General features: G+C 40.6%; 1 protein-coding gene across 1 annotated transcript in view; it reads left to right on the top strand.

Moving 5' to 3' along the window:
- The window catches only part of atp11b (ATPase phospholipid transporting 11B), a 103,922-nt gene that overhangs the window by 45,136 nt on the left and 39,948 nt on the right, over positions 1-18,838 (top strand). Inside the window, exons 17-21 of the mRNA XM_061780254.1 lie at positions 5,945-6,018; positions 6,144-6,247; positions 13,864-14,045; positions 17,822-18,025; positions 18,162-18,315. Of these exons, the coding sequence (XP_061636238.1) occupies positions 5,945-6,018; positions 6,144-6,247; positions 13,864-14,045; positions 17,822-18,025; positions 18,162-18,315 (718 nt within the window). The remainder of the gene's footprint in view (positions 1-5,944; positions 6,019-6,143; positions 6,248-13,863; positions 14,046-17,821; positions 18,026-18,161; positions 18,316-18,838) is intronic.

Below are 18,838 nucleotides of genomic sequence, written 5' to 3'. Positions count from 1 at the left end.
TTTCCCATTATAGCTTGTTTTTATTTCATTTTGACTTGTTTTTCAAATTCAGTTAGTTTTAATTGGTTCTTAGAGCAGCTTCATTAGTATTTATTTTTTTCAAAAATGCTTCATTTTAGTTTAGTTTTTATTTGAAGTATTAGTTGTTTTTTATATACAGTGTATTTGTCGATACAAAGAAAAAAAAATACAATTTAAAAAAAATAAATAAAATAAATAAATAAAAAATAAAAAAAATTTACTTACTAGCAGACCAACAACCATCCACAAATTAAATACAGGTACTGTATAGGAGTCCACAAAATTTTTGCAATAAGTGCAAGTCCAGTTTATTTGTATAGCCGTTAATCACAAAACAGTTTCAAAGGGCTTCACAGGCCCACAGTTGGCAATGATTGACAACATCCCCTAATCTAAATCCCCCAATCATCCATCCATCCATCCATTTTCTGTACCAATCAGACAAGGAAAAACTCAAAACTCCATTTGGGGAAAAAGGAAACCTTGAGAAGGGACTGCAGATGCGGGGATCCACCTTCCAGTATAACCAGGCTGCAGTGGATGTCGAGTGGGCAACATTTATCAGATTCTGGTACTGTACAATGTTCATTATGATGGGAAGATGCTGTACAATGCTTATTAATCTGAATCAGAATCATCTTTATTTGCCAAGTATATCAAAAACACGCAAATAATTTTTCTACGGTAGTTGGAGTTGTCTAGTATGACAACAGACAGTCAATTGACAGAGAATACTTATGAGACATAAAAACAGAGTCACTGAGCAATAAAGGGTTACCAGTAATGTGCTCAGGACCTGGCCTGGTCAGTCAGAGCAGAATCCTCCGTGCTAACGACTCTGGGGGAAGTGGTCCACCTCAGATCTTGTCCCAGTTGGTCGGTGGAGAATCTAAACAGCAACAGCCTCGGATTCGGTCAACATCACTTCGTCCTCTCTCCGACCAGGAGATAAGGGGGAGGAAAAAGGATAAGTGGCAGTAAAACAGGCCTACATGTACTTTAACTAAATGCCAAAGAGTAGAAATAAGTCTTAAGTTGATATTTAAACATTTCTACTGAGGTGGCAGCTCTAATATCTTAGGGTAGAGCATTCCAGAGTACTGGAGCCTGAATAGAAAATACTCGAGAGCCTGCGGACTTCTTTCTGGCTCTCGGAATGACCAAAAGACCAGTGTTTTGCAAGCCTAGGTTTCGGGATGGAACATACGGGACAACTAAGACAGCGAGATCAGAGGGTGCTAACCCGTACAATATTTTATAAGTAACAGCAGAGGTGTATGGAGTCACACGACTTGGAGACGAGTCATAAATCTGATGACTTTTGACTCAACAATATGTTAAGACTTGCAACTCGACTTGAACTTGAACCGCAGTGACTCGTATATTAACTTGGACTTGAACCCATTGACTGTGGAAAGATGAAGCACTGAAAAAAATCTAAACTTTATAGCTTTTTCTATTCACTGTTGTAGCGTATCTTTGTGTGAAATAAAAACCTAATTAATTTGTTAATGGCTCGTAGGATAACGCTTGCGTTCACCTTGGTCCCCGGAGTCTGTTTCGAGTGAAAAGGCGCAAATGTTACAACTACACTGGAATTTAGGAACTAATGCAGAGGGACTTTACTACAGAAATCAAAAGCAAGCATACATAACATGACAGGATATAGCATGAATGGCTGAACTCATGAATTGAAGCGTGTTGAGAGAGAAAAAAGTTGGGACTCGTGAGATCGCTAACATAACCACAAGTTACTATGGACCAATTTGTACTTTCTAGTAATCACTGCAATGTTTTACTCACGATCGTACATCACATGGTCCGGGGATGGTCTTTTCACAGTTGTCTCAGGAGGAAAGGAGGCATATTTAGTTGAGGAAGAAGTTGCACTAAAAGGAAAAACAAAAGAGGATGACAATAAGAAAGTTGTTGTTCACACAGGTGTGCTGGTAACTTTTCCTGCCGTTTGGACTTGTTGGCAGCCATGCTCTTGTGCTAGACTGTGAGCGTAACTTGTTGGAATGCCAGGAGTGTCTCTCCTGGGCCACCGCAAAGAAGTCCCAGCTGGGGGGAAAAAAAACAGAAGCAGCATCACCAGCTTCTCATCGGACGGAGACTTCGTCGTGGTCCGGACTTCGCATGCCGCATGGTCACAAATAAAGGAAAAGGGGTGGGGAGTTGGCCAGAGCCGAGAGGAGAGTGCAGGGGCTGAGCAAGAGGTGAGAGCGAGAAGAAAGGATGTCGTGGCTTTTGTGCTTCTGAGGTGGAGAAGGAGATCACGCCCATTGACAACAACAATTGATCACGTCTGTATTCTAAGAATGAAAAGGGGATAAACGTGCAGTGGTGGTCACTGTTGCTCGGGAGAGGACTTTCAGTTAAGGATTTCTTGATGTATGTTTACTGACTTTTAATACAATATGGCTCACAAGCAGCCAACATAACGCTATGTAGCCTAGCAAGCTAGTGCTAGCACTAACGGATGTATGTAAACATGCCGGTGTGATGTGTGTGAAGTAATTTGATTACAATAAAGTAATTTAATTACAGTTGGCACCCATTATTTCTGTCATGTTGTAATGTTGGTTTGGCCTGACTGATTAGAATACATGACCTGAGTACAGAATACTTTTGAAGATACTCAGTATACAGTACACAAGTATATACAGTAAATGAACACGTCATTTAAATAGACACATTGCTCCATTTTATGATCGGATCGGTGATCGGTTATCGTTTTTTGAAACTCGCTGATCGGCCCTAAAAATCCTGATCGTGTGAAGCCTGAATAAAATCTTTGTAAAATAAAAAAATTAAGGAAAGTTCAGCTCCAAGAAACGGTCTGATACTATAGTGTTTGTACTTATTAAACAGCACAATACTCTAGGCTCACCAGGCAGATTACAAAAACCGGAACAAGGCTGCAGTGGATATAAAAAGTATACACACCCCTGTTCAAATGCCAGAACCTGCCTTATAATCTGTCCTGTTTCGAGTTGCGGGGTCAGAGAGAGTGTGAGGAGCAAGAGGACAGCTGGCCATATCCACCTTGCTCTCTTCTGGTTCTTCTTTCTTTCTGCTTCTGTTCTTTTTGTTTATATCCTGTAAATAGCTCTTTGTATTAAAAAAATATTCTACAAGAGGAATTTCCAACACACATTTTTCCTCTATGTCTGTCTGTCTTAATATTTTGACTATGACTGTCACAGATGCAAGCGGGTGATGTGTGTAATACATTTTAAGGGGACTAACAGCCACAAATCTGAAAGTCCACTGTAGAAGTTTGAAATTTAGGAGCAAGGGAAGGAAATCATGCCAATAAGTACTTTTTTTTTTTTTTTTTAAACAATAATGAACAGAAGGCTTTTTAAGTTAAAAAAATAAAAACCTTAATAAAAACAAAAAAGCCATACTACATCATCTCATCAATGGTTGTAAATGTGATGCATCTACTCTAACTTAAGGACTAATAGGCACTGCACTTCAAATTGTGTGGATTGTTATACAGTACCTGTATTTGATTTGTGGATGGTTGTTCATCTGTGGCAAATAAATTTTTTAAAATGGTATTTCTTGTTTTTTTCTATATCTCACACTTGCCAAATACCCTGTATGGGGGGGGGGGGAGACAAAACAAACTAATAATGAAACTAAAACAATCTAAAATGAATAAAAAAATAAAAACTAACAAACGTGCTCTAAAACTAATTAAAACTTGCTGAATTAAAAAATAAAGTCAAAACGAAATAAAAACTTAACTATAATGGAAAATCCAAAACTATTATAACCCTGACTGACTGACAGACAGATGAAAAAGGCTTGTGGTTTATTTAGCTGAAACTTAAGCCTGGGTGTACTATGTACTATTTGTTCATATAGGAATGAAAAAAGGAGATCACGTGCTTATTACCTCGCGTCGAATTTCGGGCTGAGTTGAGTGACACACGAATAGGAGCCATATCAAATCTGTCAACCGGCCAGCGGCATGCCCCAAGGGAGTCGGAGCCGTCGCTTTTAGGCGACTGGGAAGCACCTTTTTATTAACTGCTGCCGGATGACGTAGTTTTTCGGTGACACATTGTCAAAGAATGACAATTCTCAACAGACTGTTCGACCTTCTTTTTCCATACTTACGTAACGAAATAAACAAATTTAAAATAAAACCCGAAAGCTCACTTATGAAATTAATTGACAAAGACGAAAACTAGGACATTTTTGCTATAATTATAGTTGGTTTTAGTTTTGTAAACCTAAAATGTTCATTTTATTTCGTTAACTAAAAGGTTTAATCAATTTTAGTTTGTTTTGTTCGTTTTTGCTTACTATAATAACCTTGGTTCAAACTTATAACCTTGTTGTTTTTTTTGGGGTGTTTTTTTTACAAATATTCGATCATTTTGAATTTGAATCATTCATCACATTCCAAAAAAGCTGGGACAGGACCATGTTTACCACTGTGTTACATCACCTTTCCCTTTAACAACACTCAATAAGCGTTTGGGAACTGAGGACAGTCATTTTTTTAAAGCTTTGTAGGTGGAATTATTTTCCATTCTTGCTTGTTGTACAACTTAAGTTACTCAAAAGTCCGGGGTCTCTGTTGTCATATATTGCGCCACACATTTTCAATGGGAGACAGTTCTGGACTCCTGGCAGGCCAGTCTTGAACTCACACTCTTTTACTATGAAGCCACACTGTTGTAAGATGTGCAGAATGTGGCTTGGCATTGTCTTGCTGAAATAAGCAGGAACGTCCCTGAAAAACACATTGCTTGGATGGCAGCATATGTTGCTCTAAAACCTGTATGTACCTTTTAGCATTAATGGTACCTTCGTAGATGTGCAAGTTACCCATGCCATAGGCACTAACACACACCCATACCATCACAGATGCTTGCATTTAAACATTGTGCTGCAATAACAATCTGGATGGTCCTTTTCCTCTCTTGGCCTGGAGGACATGTTTTCCAAAAACAATTTGAAATCTGGACGACCCAGAGAAGTCTGCGGTAGGAAGCCTGCGGTCTTTCTAGGTGTTGTTGATATATGGCTTTCGCTTTTTATGGTAGAGTTTTAACTTGCATTTATAGCAACAAACTGTGTTAACTGACAATGTTTTTTTTTTTTAAAGTGTTCCTGATCCCACATGGCAATACCCTTTACACTTGCTTGTTTTTAATGCCACTCCACCTGAGGGATCGAGGACAATCTGGTGCAACCACTGGGCATTACAGGACAAGGTCAAAGGAATGTAGTCATGATTTTGATAGGATTTGGGTGATTCTATACCATTCTTTGGCGGGCCGGATTGAAATGATTAATGGGCTGGATGTGCCCCGCGGGCCATAGTTTGCCCATCCCTGTTGTAGAACGCAGATGATGAAATCCATAAATTCCTTACAATTGTACGTTGAGAAACGTTGTTAAACTGTTGGACTATTTGCTCACGCAGTTGTTCACAAAGTAGTGAACCTCGCCCCATCCTTGCTTGTGAACAACTGAGCCTTTCTGGGATACTCCCTTTATACTTAATCATGACACTCACCTGTTTCCAACTTACCTGTTCACCTATGGAATGTTCCAAATAGTTTTTTGAGCATTCCGCAACTTTCTTAGTCTTTTGTTGCCCCTGTCCCAGCTTTTTTGGAATGTGTTGGAAGCATCAAATTCAAAATGACAGAATATTTGTTTCAGCATTATCTTTTCTTTGTAGTGTATTCAATTTAATATAGGTTGAAAACGATTTACAAATCATTTTATGTTTTTATTTACGTTTTACACAACATCCCAACTTCATTGGAATCCCCCCATCACATTTCAAGGGATATGCACATCTAAGTTTAAGGGGTGTGCCCCTATTTTTTGTTTTTTTGTTTTTACTTTTGCCTTATCTGACCTTTGTCATCTCTTCTTATCCTTTCAGATATAAATTGCTCCATGTGTTAGAATTTGATGCAAACCGCAGAAGGATGAGTGTCATACTAGAGACCCCTTCAGGTACTTTATGTATTGTTGAAAATAAATAGATTTTGTTGAAGCAATCCTTAACAGCTGATGAATTTTAGATTTTTTTTTCGATATTTTAAAATGTAGCTGCTTTTATGCTTTTATTCAATCTCGAGGTGGCAAAGTTCTGTTTACCAAGGGAGCAGAGTCATCCATTCTTCCTTTCGCCACTAGTGGTGAGATAGAAAAGACAAGAATTCACGTAGATGAGTTTGCCTTGGTGAGTAAAGATTGATTAACTTGTTTTAAAAACTGTTTAACATGCGTATGTCATGTTTCTTTTTACATTTGCGCTCAGATCTGTCTAAGGTACTTAATCCTACTCCATACTAAGCAAAAACAAAATTAAGGAAATAAATTAGGGACGAAACTGTTTACTGATAATACTGTGATAAAGCTGTTAGTATTACCTTATAATATTGTAAATACCATCTTTAGCTCCCACCTTGCTCGAAAATCATTAATCTGTCTTCACTGTAGGTGGAAATTTGGCACATAAACAGTAAATTGTTGCTTAATGGATAGGTCTTCGGTTTAGCACTTGGGCCGTTTTTTTCACACCTACATCATCGTCCTCCTCATCATCATCATTTACATATTTACTGTGAGGAAAATAGTATTTGGACAGCCACCAATTGTGCAAGTTGTCCCACTTAAAAAGATGAGAGGGGTCTCTAATTTTCATCATAGGTACACTTTAACAGAATGTGGGGTGGTGGGGGGGGTGAAGAGTCCAGGAAATCACATTGTATGATTTTCAAACAAATTTTATATACTTATGGAAAATAAATATTCAGTCAGTCAAAAAGCTAAAACAAAAAAGTCATAAAACCTTTGTTTGTAATTATCGAGGTCAAACGTTTGCTGTAGTTCTTGACCAGGTTTCCACACACTCGAGTAGGTATTTTGGCCCACTTTTCCATGCAGATATTATGTCATTCTGTCATGTTTTGGGACTGTCTCTGGCCAACAGGGACCTTCAACTCCCTCGACAGATTTTCAATTGGGTTGAGGTCTGGAGACTGGCTAGCCCACTCTAGATCTTTGAAATGCTTCGGGCCACTCCTTAGTTGCCTGGGCTGTGTGTTTGGAGTCATTATCATGCTGGAAGACCCAGCCACATTCCATCTTCAATGCTCTCACTGAGGGAAGGAGGTTTTTGCCCAAAATGTCACAATGGCCCCATTCATCCTCTCCTTAAAACAGATCGTCCTGTCCCCTCTGCAGATAAGCGGTCCAAAAGCATGATGTTTCCACCCCCATGCTGTTCTTGGGATGCCACTCATCCTTCTAATTCCACCAGAAGGTTCTATTTTGGTCTTTTCTGACCACATGACATTCTCCCAAACCTCCTCTGGATCATCCAGACAGTCACAGGCAAACTTCTGACGAGCCTGGACATGTTCTGGCTTAAGCAGGGGGACTGTTCAGGTGCTACAGGATTTGAATCTATGATGACGTAGTGTGTTACTAATGGTAACCTTTGTGATTGTGGTCTCAGCTCTCTCCGGGTCATTGACAATGTCCCACCTTTTTGTTTTGTGGTGATCCTTCACCATTCTGAAGATCATTGATACCCCACGAGGTGAGATCTTGCATGGAGCCCCAGGTCGAGGGAGATTGTCAGTCATCTTGTGTTGCCTCCATCTTTTAATAATTACGCCAAAAGTTGATCTCTTCTCACCAAGCTGCTTGCTTATAGAGTAGCTCATCCCAGCCTTGTGCAAGTCAGCAGTTTTGTCCCTGTTGTCCTTAGACAGCTCTCTGGTCTAGACCATGGTGGAGGGGTGGAATCTGACTGAGGGTGTGGACAGGTGTCTTTTATACAGATATGGATCCATTAATACAGGTAACGTGTGGAGGGTAGAAGAGCTTCTTAAAGATGAAGTAATGTCTGTGAGAGTGAGAATTCTTGCTGCTTGGTAGGTGTCCACATATTTATTTTCCACAAGAATATCCAAATAAATTGTTTAAAAATTATACAATGTGATTTTCTGGATATATTTTTTTTCTTTTTCATATTCTGTCTCTCAGTTGAAGTGTACCTATGATGTAAATTACAGACCTCTCTCATCTTTTTAAGTGGGACAACTTGCACAATCGGTGGCTGTCCAAATACTCCCCCCCCCCCCCCCCCCCCCCCCCCCCACCCCCCCACCCACAGTATATAAGTAATTATAGATAAATCATTCAAAATCCCATGAGGGAATTTTCATGTTATTTCTAATTTATGGCAAAAGGGGAGGACCTTGGTTGTGCCAGCCCACGCTACCGTTAGCAATGATGAGGACGACGATAATGAGGATGAGGGGTGGGGAGGCATATATTCTGTATTTACAGATTGTAACGTATGAAATAATATACAATGTGTCCAAATGAACGTCTATTGCTTAAGGTATGTATGTACAGCAGGGGTCACCAATGTTGTGCTTGTGGGCACCAGGTAGCCCCCAAGGACCTCGTGAGTAGCCCCTGGGCCTGTTCTATAAGTAGCCCATCAGTGAAGGGACATTGTGATTTTCTAGGAATGTTGTAGAAGTGATCATTTGAAAATGTAAACACTGGCAGAGATTTATAGAAAGAATTGCACATTATTAATCAGTTTCCTAATTATTGTGCAATATTAACATGATCAATGTCTTCACATCAATGATAATCATTAATTATTAATATTAACATAATAATAATAGCATATTATTAAAGGTAAATTGACCAGTTTTGTTATTTCTGACGTGTGTATCCAAGCCCTTCGCATTAATCAGTACCCAAGAAAGTACCTCTCCATTTTAAAAAGTTTGTTTGCTGACACCAAGATACCATCGTAGAGCCAGTCGAAGATTTCATCAACGGATCTTTCGATCGCTTCGTCATGCTAGCTAGTGGAGTCCACCATGATGACAGCAGCCATCCGCTGAAAAGACGAAAGGCTAACTCGTCTACTAGCACTTATTTACAACTTTGCTCTCCCGACGCCCATTTTCAAGTCCTCTCCTCCATTGACAAGAAGCTATCACTTCTCGATCTATTACACCAGGAGATTAAGGAGCTCAAAACCGCCTTGCAGTTCACGCACCAACAAGTCAGAGAGCTAAAAGAAGACAATGCCGAACTTCAGTCAGCCATGAAAGCGACGACAACGGAGGTAGAATTTCTCAAGAAAGAAAACAAAAAAGTCAAAGCAATGCTGGACTTAGTCAAGCAGCATGCGGGATGAGCTCATCTTTTCCGGCATTTCCGAGTCTACACTTGATAATCCAGACGCTCAAGTAAAAAACTTCGTCGACAGCGCTGAAAATCCCGAAGGACACACTTGCTAACATCACCTTCCCCCGAGTAGGAGGACTGCGAGCAGGGAGTCATCCCCGTCCAATCATCACAAAATTTGAACACTTCCAGCAGAAAGTTTTTGTAAAGTCAAAAGGACGGGAGCTGAAGGGTACACGGTTTGGGATGAATGACAAGTTTCCACACAAAATCAATGAGCGACGCAAACTCTTGTACCCTCTAATGAAGAATTACGGGCAACAAGGAAAATGTGCCTCACTAGTTGTGGACAAACTATACATAGACTGTCAACTGTTCCCGTGATGACAAACTCACCCCTTTGCTCTTCTAATAGATGAGTATTCCTTTCAAGTTTGCTCTAATATTTGGTACATAGTGTAGAAAAAACATGAAGTAATTTGTTTAGGGGAAAAAAAGGGAATTGTGCATGTCCTATTGCACCCTCCACTCACTGACATGGGTCATTTCCCTTGTTTTCTTTTTACTTATTTCTTTTTTTATACTTTTTTTTACCTTCCCCACTTACCAAATGCTGATTCCCCCGTCTTTCCATTTCCATGTTTTTTTCTATGCTGAACTCATATACAACACATTCAACACCTCAATACATAATTCCTCCTAACACAACTTCATATTACCAGGTACACGGTAAGAAAGTTCCCATTAGACATATTTCTGAGAGTTATCTAACTTTCCCAAATACGTATAGATGATACACTCAAGCGGATTTTCCCACGTTCACTTATAACAATTGTACACTTATTCTTAATGTCAAGTATAAGAATTAGATTATGTATTATATCACAAAATTAAAAATGGATCTCTTCTTCATACAAGAAACCCATTTGTCAAAATCTGAAGAAAATTACCTGTCCGGTTTAAATTTCAGTCAGTCCTTTTCAGCTAGCTATAACAGCAGACGAGGAGTCTCAATACTAACTCATAATAGACTACTTTTTACACTAAATAGCACAATAATTGACCCAGAAGGCCGATACATAATTGTTTATTCAACTATACTTAACAAATTACAATCATAGACCGCTCAAATTCAAAAAATTCAAAACAGTCACTGTCTTCCTGAATATTAGATGGATATATGCACGATTTCGGACTCTCCGACATCTGGAGAATAAAAATCATACAAAAAGGGTTTACACTTTTTCTTCAGTTCACCGCTCCTTATCTAGAATTGACCACTTTTTCACAAATAACGCATTTGCTCTCTGCCTCAAACTTGAATCAAACATGATACCTTCTCCAACCTGACGCATTATTTCTCAACTGAAAGATCGAGAGTTTGATATATTTGTTAGGAAGGAATGGGAAGATTTTCTAGATATGAATGATTTCACAACTGTATGGTGGGAAAGCGGCAGAAAGCAAAGAGGCAAGCACAGAGCCTAGAACTGGGATGTGGGGACTTTAAATGTTGGGACTATGACAGAAAAATCTCGGGAATTGGTTGATATGATGATTAGGAGAAAGGTATATATTGTGTGTACAGGAGACCAGGTGGAAAGGCAGTAAGGCTAGAAGTTTAGGGGCAGGGTTTAAATTATTTTACCATGGTGTAAATGGGAAGAAAATGGAGTAGGGGTTATTTTAAAGGAAGAGTTTGCTAAGAATGTCTTGGAGGTGAAAAGAGTATCAGATCGACTGATGACGTTGAAAGTTGAAATTGAAGGTGTTATGTATAATGTGATTAGTGGCTATGCCCCACAGGCAGGATGTGTCCTAGAGGTGGAAGAACAATTCTGGAAGGAGCTAGACGAAGTAGCTCTGAGCGTCGCAGACAGAGAGAGAGTCGTGATAGGTTCAGAATGTAATGAACATGTTGGTGAAGGAAACAAGGGTGATGAAGAAGTGATTGGTAAATTCGGCATCCATGAAAGGAATTTGGGGGGACAGCTCTTGGTAGATTTTGCAAAAAGCATGAAAATGGCTGTAGTGAACACTTTTTTCCAGAAGAGGCAGGGCCATAGGCTGACCTACAAGAGCGGTGGCAGAAGCATGCAGGTGGATTACATCTTGTGCAGACGATGTAATCTGCAGGAGGTTACCGACAGTAAAGTAGTGGTAGGGGAGAGTGTGACTGGACAGCATAGGATGGTGGTGTGTATCATTACTGGTGGTGGGGAGGAAGATTAACAAGACAAAGGCAGAGCAGAGAACCATGTGGTGGAAGCTGAGAAAGGAAGAGTGTTGTGCGGCTTTTCGGGAATAGGTGAGACAGGCTCGGTGGACAGGAGGAGCTTCCAGAAGACTGGACCACTACAGCCAAGGTGATCAGAGAGGCAGGCAGGAGAGTATTTGGTGTATCTTCCGGCAGGAGAGGAGGAGACTTGGAGGTGGAACCTCACAGTACAGGAAATCATACAAGGAAAGAGGTTAGCTAAGAAGAAGTGGGACACCAATGGGACCGAGGTGCTTAAAAAAACACCACATTCAGACGCATCTGGGAGATGGGCTACAACTGTCGGGTTCCTCAGGTCAAGTCGCTTCTGAGCCAACGTAGGAAGCGTCTCAACTGATCCAAGGAGAAGTACTGGACTTTTGGCCAGTGGTCCGAGGTCCTCTTTACTGATGAAGGTAAAGAATGCCTTTCATTCGGGAATCAAGGTCCAAGGATCTGGAAGAAGACAGGTGAAGAACAGAACCCAAGCTGCTTGAGGTCCAGTGTGAAATATCCATGGTCAGTCATGATTTGGGGTGCAATGTCCAGTGCAGGTGTTGGTAAACTCTGCTTTCTTAAATCAAAGGTCACCGTAACAGTCTACCAGAATGTTTTAGAGGAGATGCAGATTTCATCTTCCAGCAGGACCTGGCCCCTGCCCATACCGCCAGAAGCACCAAAACCTGGTTTGATGCCCATGCCATCACACTGCTTGAATGGCCAGCGAACTCGCCGGATCTAAACCCCATTGAGAATCTATGGGATATTATCAAGAGGAAAATGAGGGGCACCAGACCCACAAACAAAGAAGAACTGACAGCAAGCATCAAGGAAAGCTTCCATAACTCCCAGGCAATGCCACAGGCTGATTGCCTCAATGCCACGGTGCATCGAGCCAGTGATTAAAGCAAAGGGATTCCCAAGCAAGGGTTGAAGATTAACGTATCGTTTTGAAAGTACCATATTTTGATTGAATTTAATGTGACCCAAATGTCTTTATTTTTTTCTACAAAAACTGATCATAGTGATTTGTTCACAGTATTCTATTTTTTTAATTCCTGATGTTGTGGGTTTTATGAGCTGGAAGCCCAAATTATGTAAAAATAAACAAATAAATACTTGAAATTGTTTAAAACGTGGGTGCTGAGTCTATAATCTATGAATGTTTAACTTTTTGAATGGAATTATGAAAATAAACTTTTCCATGATGTTCAAAGTTTTTGGAAAGGGTCTGTAGATAGATAGATAGATAGATAAGGGGTTGAACAAATTAGTTGAATAATCGACTCTTCGACTTGCCACTGCCACGGACGGCTCACTGAAAAGGCTAAATCCAACGCAATTTGTTAAACTGTAAATTCTCACCACCGAATGCCGTCACAATGTACTGTGACGTTTGCTTACACAATGACATGGAGGCAAGCCGTGGTTGATTAATAAATACTATATTGTCAAGATGAACGCTTAATTTGTCAAAGAAAGATTCTCCTCCCGTCTTAAATCACAGGTTGCGTGTGTATGTCTACTCACTGCGCCGGCTAGGACCACACCCTGATACATTCAGGCACTGTCAAAGAAAGTCAGATTTTATAAAGCTATTGTAACAACATTCCCCATAGAAAATACATTGTTGATAACCATTGCCTCCTCTTTTATTTTATTTTAAATTTCATTCTGTTCTTATATACTGTAGCAAGTAGCAATCTTGTTGTTTTACATGAATTGTTGTGTATAAATTCTGCCGGTACCTGAACTGTATCTGGATGTGATTGGATGAAGGTGTAGGGGATGGGATGTGTCTTCAGCAAGGCAGCCAGTGTGTGATTGATTGAGAGTGAAGGTTTGTAGCGCAGTGATTTATTTTTTAATTTTTTTTAAACATTGGTGCGCAAGTTAAGGAAAAATAATGACATCAGTCAGTTGACGTCGACTCAACTATCATCACTTTAGCAACGACTACAAAAAATCTGGTCGTTCAACCCCTTTTCCGCTTATATATACTTGGATGGATGGATAACGTTGATATAAAATGTTTACACCCTTTCATCTCTCAACTAAATAAAGTATTGGAATCTAAAATGCCCTTTTGCTCCAGATGAATACGGTTGATTGGTGGACCAAGCATTTTTTTATCATTGACCTAGATATTGTCACAGTCTCGTGTTTTATTTTATTTTGTCTCTGTCTGCATCTGTTGTTCTTTGATTCTTCCTTTGTCCTCTTCCATGGTGTCCACCGCATTGACATTCTCACGACTGTATTTTGTTTCCCCCATGTTTACGTTTTTATTTTCCATTTGTTCCTGTTGCTGTTGTCGTCATCTTTGTTCTTCCCTGTTGTCTTTTTTTTCCCTCTTTTTCCCCATTACGCTGCAGAGAGGGTTGCGGACCCTAGTAGTAGCTTGTCGCCACTTCAGCCCAGAGGAGTATGTGGAAGTGGACAGGCATTTGAACAGTGCCCGCACTGCGCTGCAGCAGAGGGACGAGAGACTGCAAGAGGCCTTCAACTACATTGAAAAAGATCTGCAACTCCTTGGAGCAACAGGGGTGGAAGACAGGTTAAAAAAATCTTATAAATTGATCATATTGTTACATCTAACATCTTTCTGCTTTGTGTATTGTGGCTCCAATACACAAAGCAGAAAGAGGAAAAGAAAAAAAGGCGGCCGCCACAGATGTCACAAAAGAGTTAACACTCTAGTCCGGAGCTCGACTTTGCCAGAATGGAGAATTCTCGCATTTAGCTGCGAGCAGTAACTTCCCCTCTACCACACGACACATGGATGGAATATCCAAATAAGGGATATTCCAAATAACATTTACAATGCCACAAATTCACTCTAGTTTTACTGAGAGGCTAATCTTAGTTTTCTCAAATTTACAAGCGCACACAACGCTGTGTCTATGGTAACAGAATGCGGCTCACACATAGATTACGTCTGGACGTGCCTAAACATGTTGGAACATGCCCTAACCAAGATGGCGGGCGTTGTCTGGATTTTATTGAAAATATCGTGTATTTTTGTGTGTTCTGGGTTTAACGAACTTGTAATCTCCTCACTCGGGGCACCAATATGTTGCGTATATGGGTTGAAATGAAAATGTAATTAATTTGGGAAAAGATACGAAGGAATGTAAATGCCTGCGTTCATTTCCGGGTTAGTCCGATTTACGCTTTAATCATTAAAATCAAACTAATTTGTCTCGTGAATGGGCACCACGTCACTATTTATATGTATAAAATTTAGGAAAGTGATGAGAAACCTTTTTATCAGTCTCGTAATCTGAATGGGGAGACGGAGAGAGAGGACAAAGTTGAGACTTTGTGTGAAGCTAGTAATTTCCCCAAAATTATTAGGCACTAATATTGTACAGTCTGGCAAACACATGCGGTGTCTACTCATGACTGTAGATCAGATGGTCTCTGGGATTGGTCTCTCTCTGGGCGCGTCTCTAGAGGCAAGGAGGAGGTAGGTTTGGTTAAAGAGAAAGATGTACAAAAATGAAACAAAAACAAAAGAGGCGGAAGAAGAAAAATTGTTGTTCGTCACGCCTCGTTGGGAGAATATGACCGTCTCTCTTCCTGCCTTTTCAGAGGCTCGCTAGTCATTTCAGAGCGATCACGCTTGGCTGGAAGCGTACCTGGTACCTTAGTAGCAGCTGCTCTGATCGCCAAGCGGTCGCCCACGGATAGGCTGGGAAGCCGAGTCTCCATCTCCCAAGGTCCGCGGTTACAGAGCCGTGTGCCCAAACAAAGAAAGGAGAGGGTGCAGGGGTGGCCGATGCCAGCCTGTGACTGGCTGAGGTTAGCCAGCCAGGACACCAAGAGAGAAAAAACACAAGAGCAAAAAACCACCAAGCGAGAGAAGAAGGTGGGAATCAGGAGTTAAATACCCCGGGGGCGGTGGCGTGTGCAAGAGGGCCGGAGAAACCTGGGGAAGACCACACCCATCAACTTGAATCTAGTCAACCATTTTGACCCATAAAATGGGTTTAAAAATCATATATTAACATAAAATAACCCCAACTTTGTACTCTTTCCTCACAGGTCAAGCCTATAGAGTGAGTGTTTAAACTTTAGTCTTGGCAAATCAACTGCTTATGGTTCAAATCAGATTTCATGCTGCTTTGAGTCAAATCAAGACAAACAGTTCTCAAAATCTCACAGCTGCGTTTTTATAGTTGACACACTGACATACATTTGGAATAATTCGGCAGAGTTCGTAAAATATCAAAACACAAATTTTCCTTTGGTTAAACATCAAATGTGGGTTCATGGTTCGGCTTTGCAGTTCCTCTCACACGCTAGTGGGTGGCGCCTCTCGTGCACGTTTGGTCTCCCAGAAAGAAGCGCACACCTTTTGGCGTCCTGTCAGTTCAAACGAAGAAACAACTCTTTGATGACTGTAAACCAAGATTTCGAGGGGACCTGCTGATTAATTTAGGGTCCAGTAGATGTCTTCTCGTGACTGTCTCACAGCAGGGTGGCTTCGAAGAATGCAGTTTATTAAGCCGTGGGGATTCACTGTATCACTTCAGGTTGCGGGGAGAATGTCCACTACAGCACTTTAATGTTAAAAAATGTGGCCATTTTAAACAAGGTATTCACCAAAAAGAGCTGATAAATTAAAAGATGTACAATCTCCAATAATCAAACTGAACTTCATTGATGGGCTGTTTCTGATGACATTTCCCTGAGCACACATCACACCTGGATTATATACAGTATATATCAGAGAAGAAAATGGCACTTAGTTAGCACATTTAACCAAAGTTGTGTATGGCAGATTGCAATGACACACTGCACAATTAATTATTCATATCATGTTAACAGCAAGGTGGAACGGTGGATGACTGTTTAGCACATTTACCTCACAGTTCTGAGGACCGGGATTCAAATCCCGGCTCCGCCTCTGTGGAGTTTGCATGTTCTCCCCGTGCCTGGGTGGGCACTCTGGTTTCCTTCCACATCCCAAATACATGCATGGTAGGTTGATTGAAGACTCACAATTGCAAATGTGAGTGCGAATGGTTGTTTGTTTCTATGTGCCAGCTGATTGGCTGGTGACCGGTTCAGGGTGTACCGCGCCTCCCGCCCGAAGATAGCAGGGATAGGCTCCAGCAGCCCGCGACCCTAGTGAGGATAAACGGAAAAGAAAATGGATGGATGGCTGTAACAGCAAAATACAATGCCACACATACTGGGCAACAACATGCCATTAACCTGGATAATATATCAATACATTAGTCTGACATGAAGACAGTAAATCTAAATTGGCCAAGACAATGTCAGTGGATACATCTTTGTCATACGTTATACATGATTGTAGCATGAATCAATAAATGGACTTAATTTGTTGTAAGATCACGAAAGGGACCACTAGCACTACCTCCCGTGACCACTAGTCAGAAGTGAAGTCAGTTATGGGTTGCTACACTAATGTAATTTGGATAGTTCTCCGACTTTAGAGGTTCAAATCTTTGATTCAAGAAACACAAAGAATACAGTGCACATATTTTGTCAAGTTTAATTTCTCACTGTACAAGTACAGAGTAAAATGCAATCAACTGGAAAAGGGAGGAAAATCTACTGTATATTCTACTTAAGAAAGGTGAGGCAGATAGCGAGGGATGACACACTGTGAACTGCCTAACGTGAACTGCTATTAAGTACTTTCATGGGCCAAGGGTGAGATTCGTGAGACTTTACCACTTGTAATATTAATCTCAATATGTGATGCACCAATTTGTACTTAATTTGGGAAATAGCAAAGTTTGACTCATGGTTTGAGATTCCCCTCTTGTGGGTTCTGTTGCTTCACTGTTCAGTAACACTGAGGAGACCGCTTGGTCACCACAGAGGTCCCTTGTTGTAGATAACGGAACCTTCCAAAGAAATGACTTATCTTTGATCCACCAGTTAGTGGCTTTGCAGAGCCGATTTATCAAGCTACTGCTAATTAAGTTAGTCCAGACCTTCTGTCTTTTGGTCGTTGAACTCAGTGCGGGTCTGGATGGTTGAGTCTTGACGAGGAAGGATGAGGCGTGACAGTGTTACTGACGGCTGGTTTGGGTGGCCATTTGTCCTTTCAAGGAAGGGTTGGAGTTCTCTTTTGGAGTTGGTGATATTTGTTACATAGTGCTTTTTTTCCCTCCCCGGGTATAAGGTACTGTCAGTATGTGTCCAGAATATCAAACCATTTACAAATCATCTTCGTATTTAGACGTTTAATTTAGGTAAATGCACATTATTTTTTATTTCTGATGTGTAAACTAGTTATCCATGGAATGAATCAAGCTTAAAGTCATCCTTTCTACGATACCTATCTTTCAGGCTCCAAGACAAAGTTCAGGAGACCATTGAGGCTCTGCGTCTGGCAGGAATTAAAGTGTGGGTGCTGACAGGCGACAAACATGAGACAGCAGTCAGCGTCAGCCTGTCCTGTGGTCACTTCCACAGAACCATGAACATCCTGGAGCTCCTACAGCAACGCTCTGACAATGAGTGTGCCGAGCAGCTCCGTAGACTGGCTAGAAGGTGACGGTGTCTTCTGCTTTTTAAATAAAATGCATCTCTTATTGTTTCCTCATTCTTCCAATAGTGATGATGATGATCATGTTTAACAGTTTGAACTGAAACTGCTTTTTTGTACTTTACCAACATTTGTTCCTAGGATAAAAGAGGACCATGTCATACAGCATGGATTGGTTGTGGATGGAGCCAGTTTATCTTTAGCACTAAGGGAACATGAAAAGCTCTTTATGGAAGTTTGTAAAAACTGTTCTGGTGTGCTTTGCTGCCGCATGGCCCCGCTACAGAAGGCAAAGGTAGCAAAATAGTGATCTTTTGTGTTCCTTTTTTATTGGCCTTCTGTAGAGTTTTTTATATGATGAAATTACTGTTAAAAATTATTAAATTTACTCAACAGTCGATACCATAGCTACATGTTATCATTTTTAGTAATTGTGCGTTTCCTCATTTCATCCAAGAGCATTTTGTAATCTTAAACATCCTGTGCAACAGAAAAAAAAAGAGTTGTTGGACTGTCATACACTGAGCTCTCAAAGTGCTTAGAGCGTTCCTTGACAGTCCATCTGGACGATTTAGCTGTTTGGGGTCTACCTGGGAGGGTATCTGTGCAAGAGAGGATATTTATAATTGACTCACTGTAATATTGGGTCCTACCTTGTTTAACACATATACACACACGCTCTCACCCCCACACACATCTTCCCATTTATAATCAGCTTTCCCTTCTACCACTACTGTATCGTGTGGAAACTCGAAACCTTTAGCTAAAATGGTCTTTAAAGTTACGTTTCTAATATTTTGACTCATGTATCTAAATGA

The sequence above is a fragment of the Phyllopteryx taeniolatus genome, chromosome 7 (genome assembly GCF_024500385.1).
Source record: "Phyllopteryx taeniolatus isolate TA_2022b chromosome 7, UOR_Ptae_1.2, whole genome shotgun sequence".
Taxonomy (NCBI): domain Eukaryota; kingdom Metazoa; phylum Chordata; class Actinopteri; order Syngnathiformes; family Syngnathidae; genus Phyllopteryx; species Phyllopteryx taeniolatus.
Note: the sequence above shows the minus strand (reverse complement) of the source record. Positions and strands in the feature narration are given on the sequence as shown.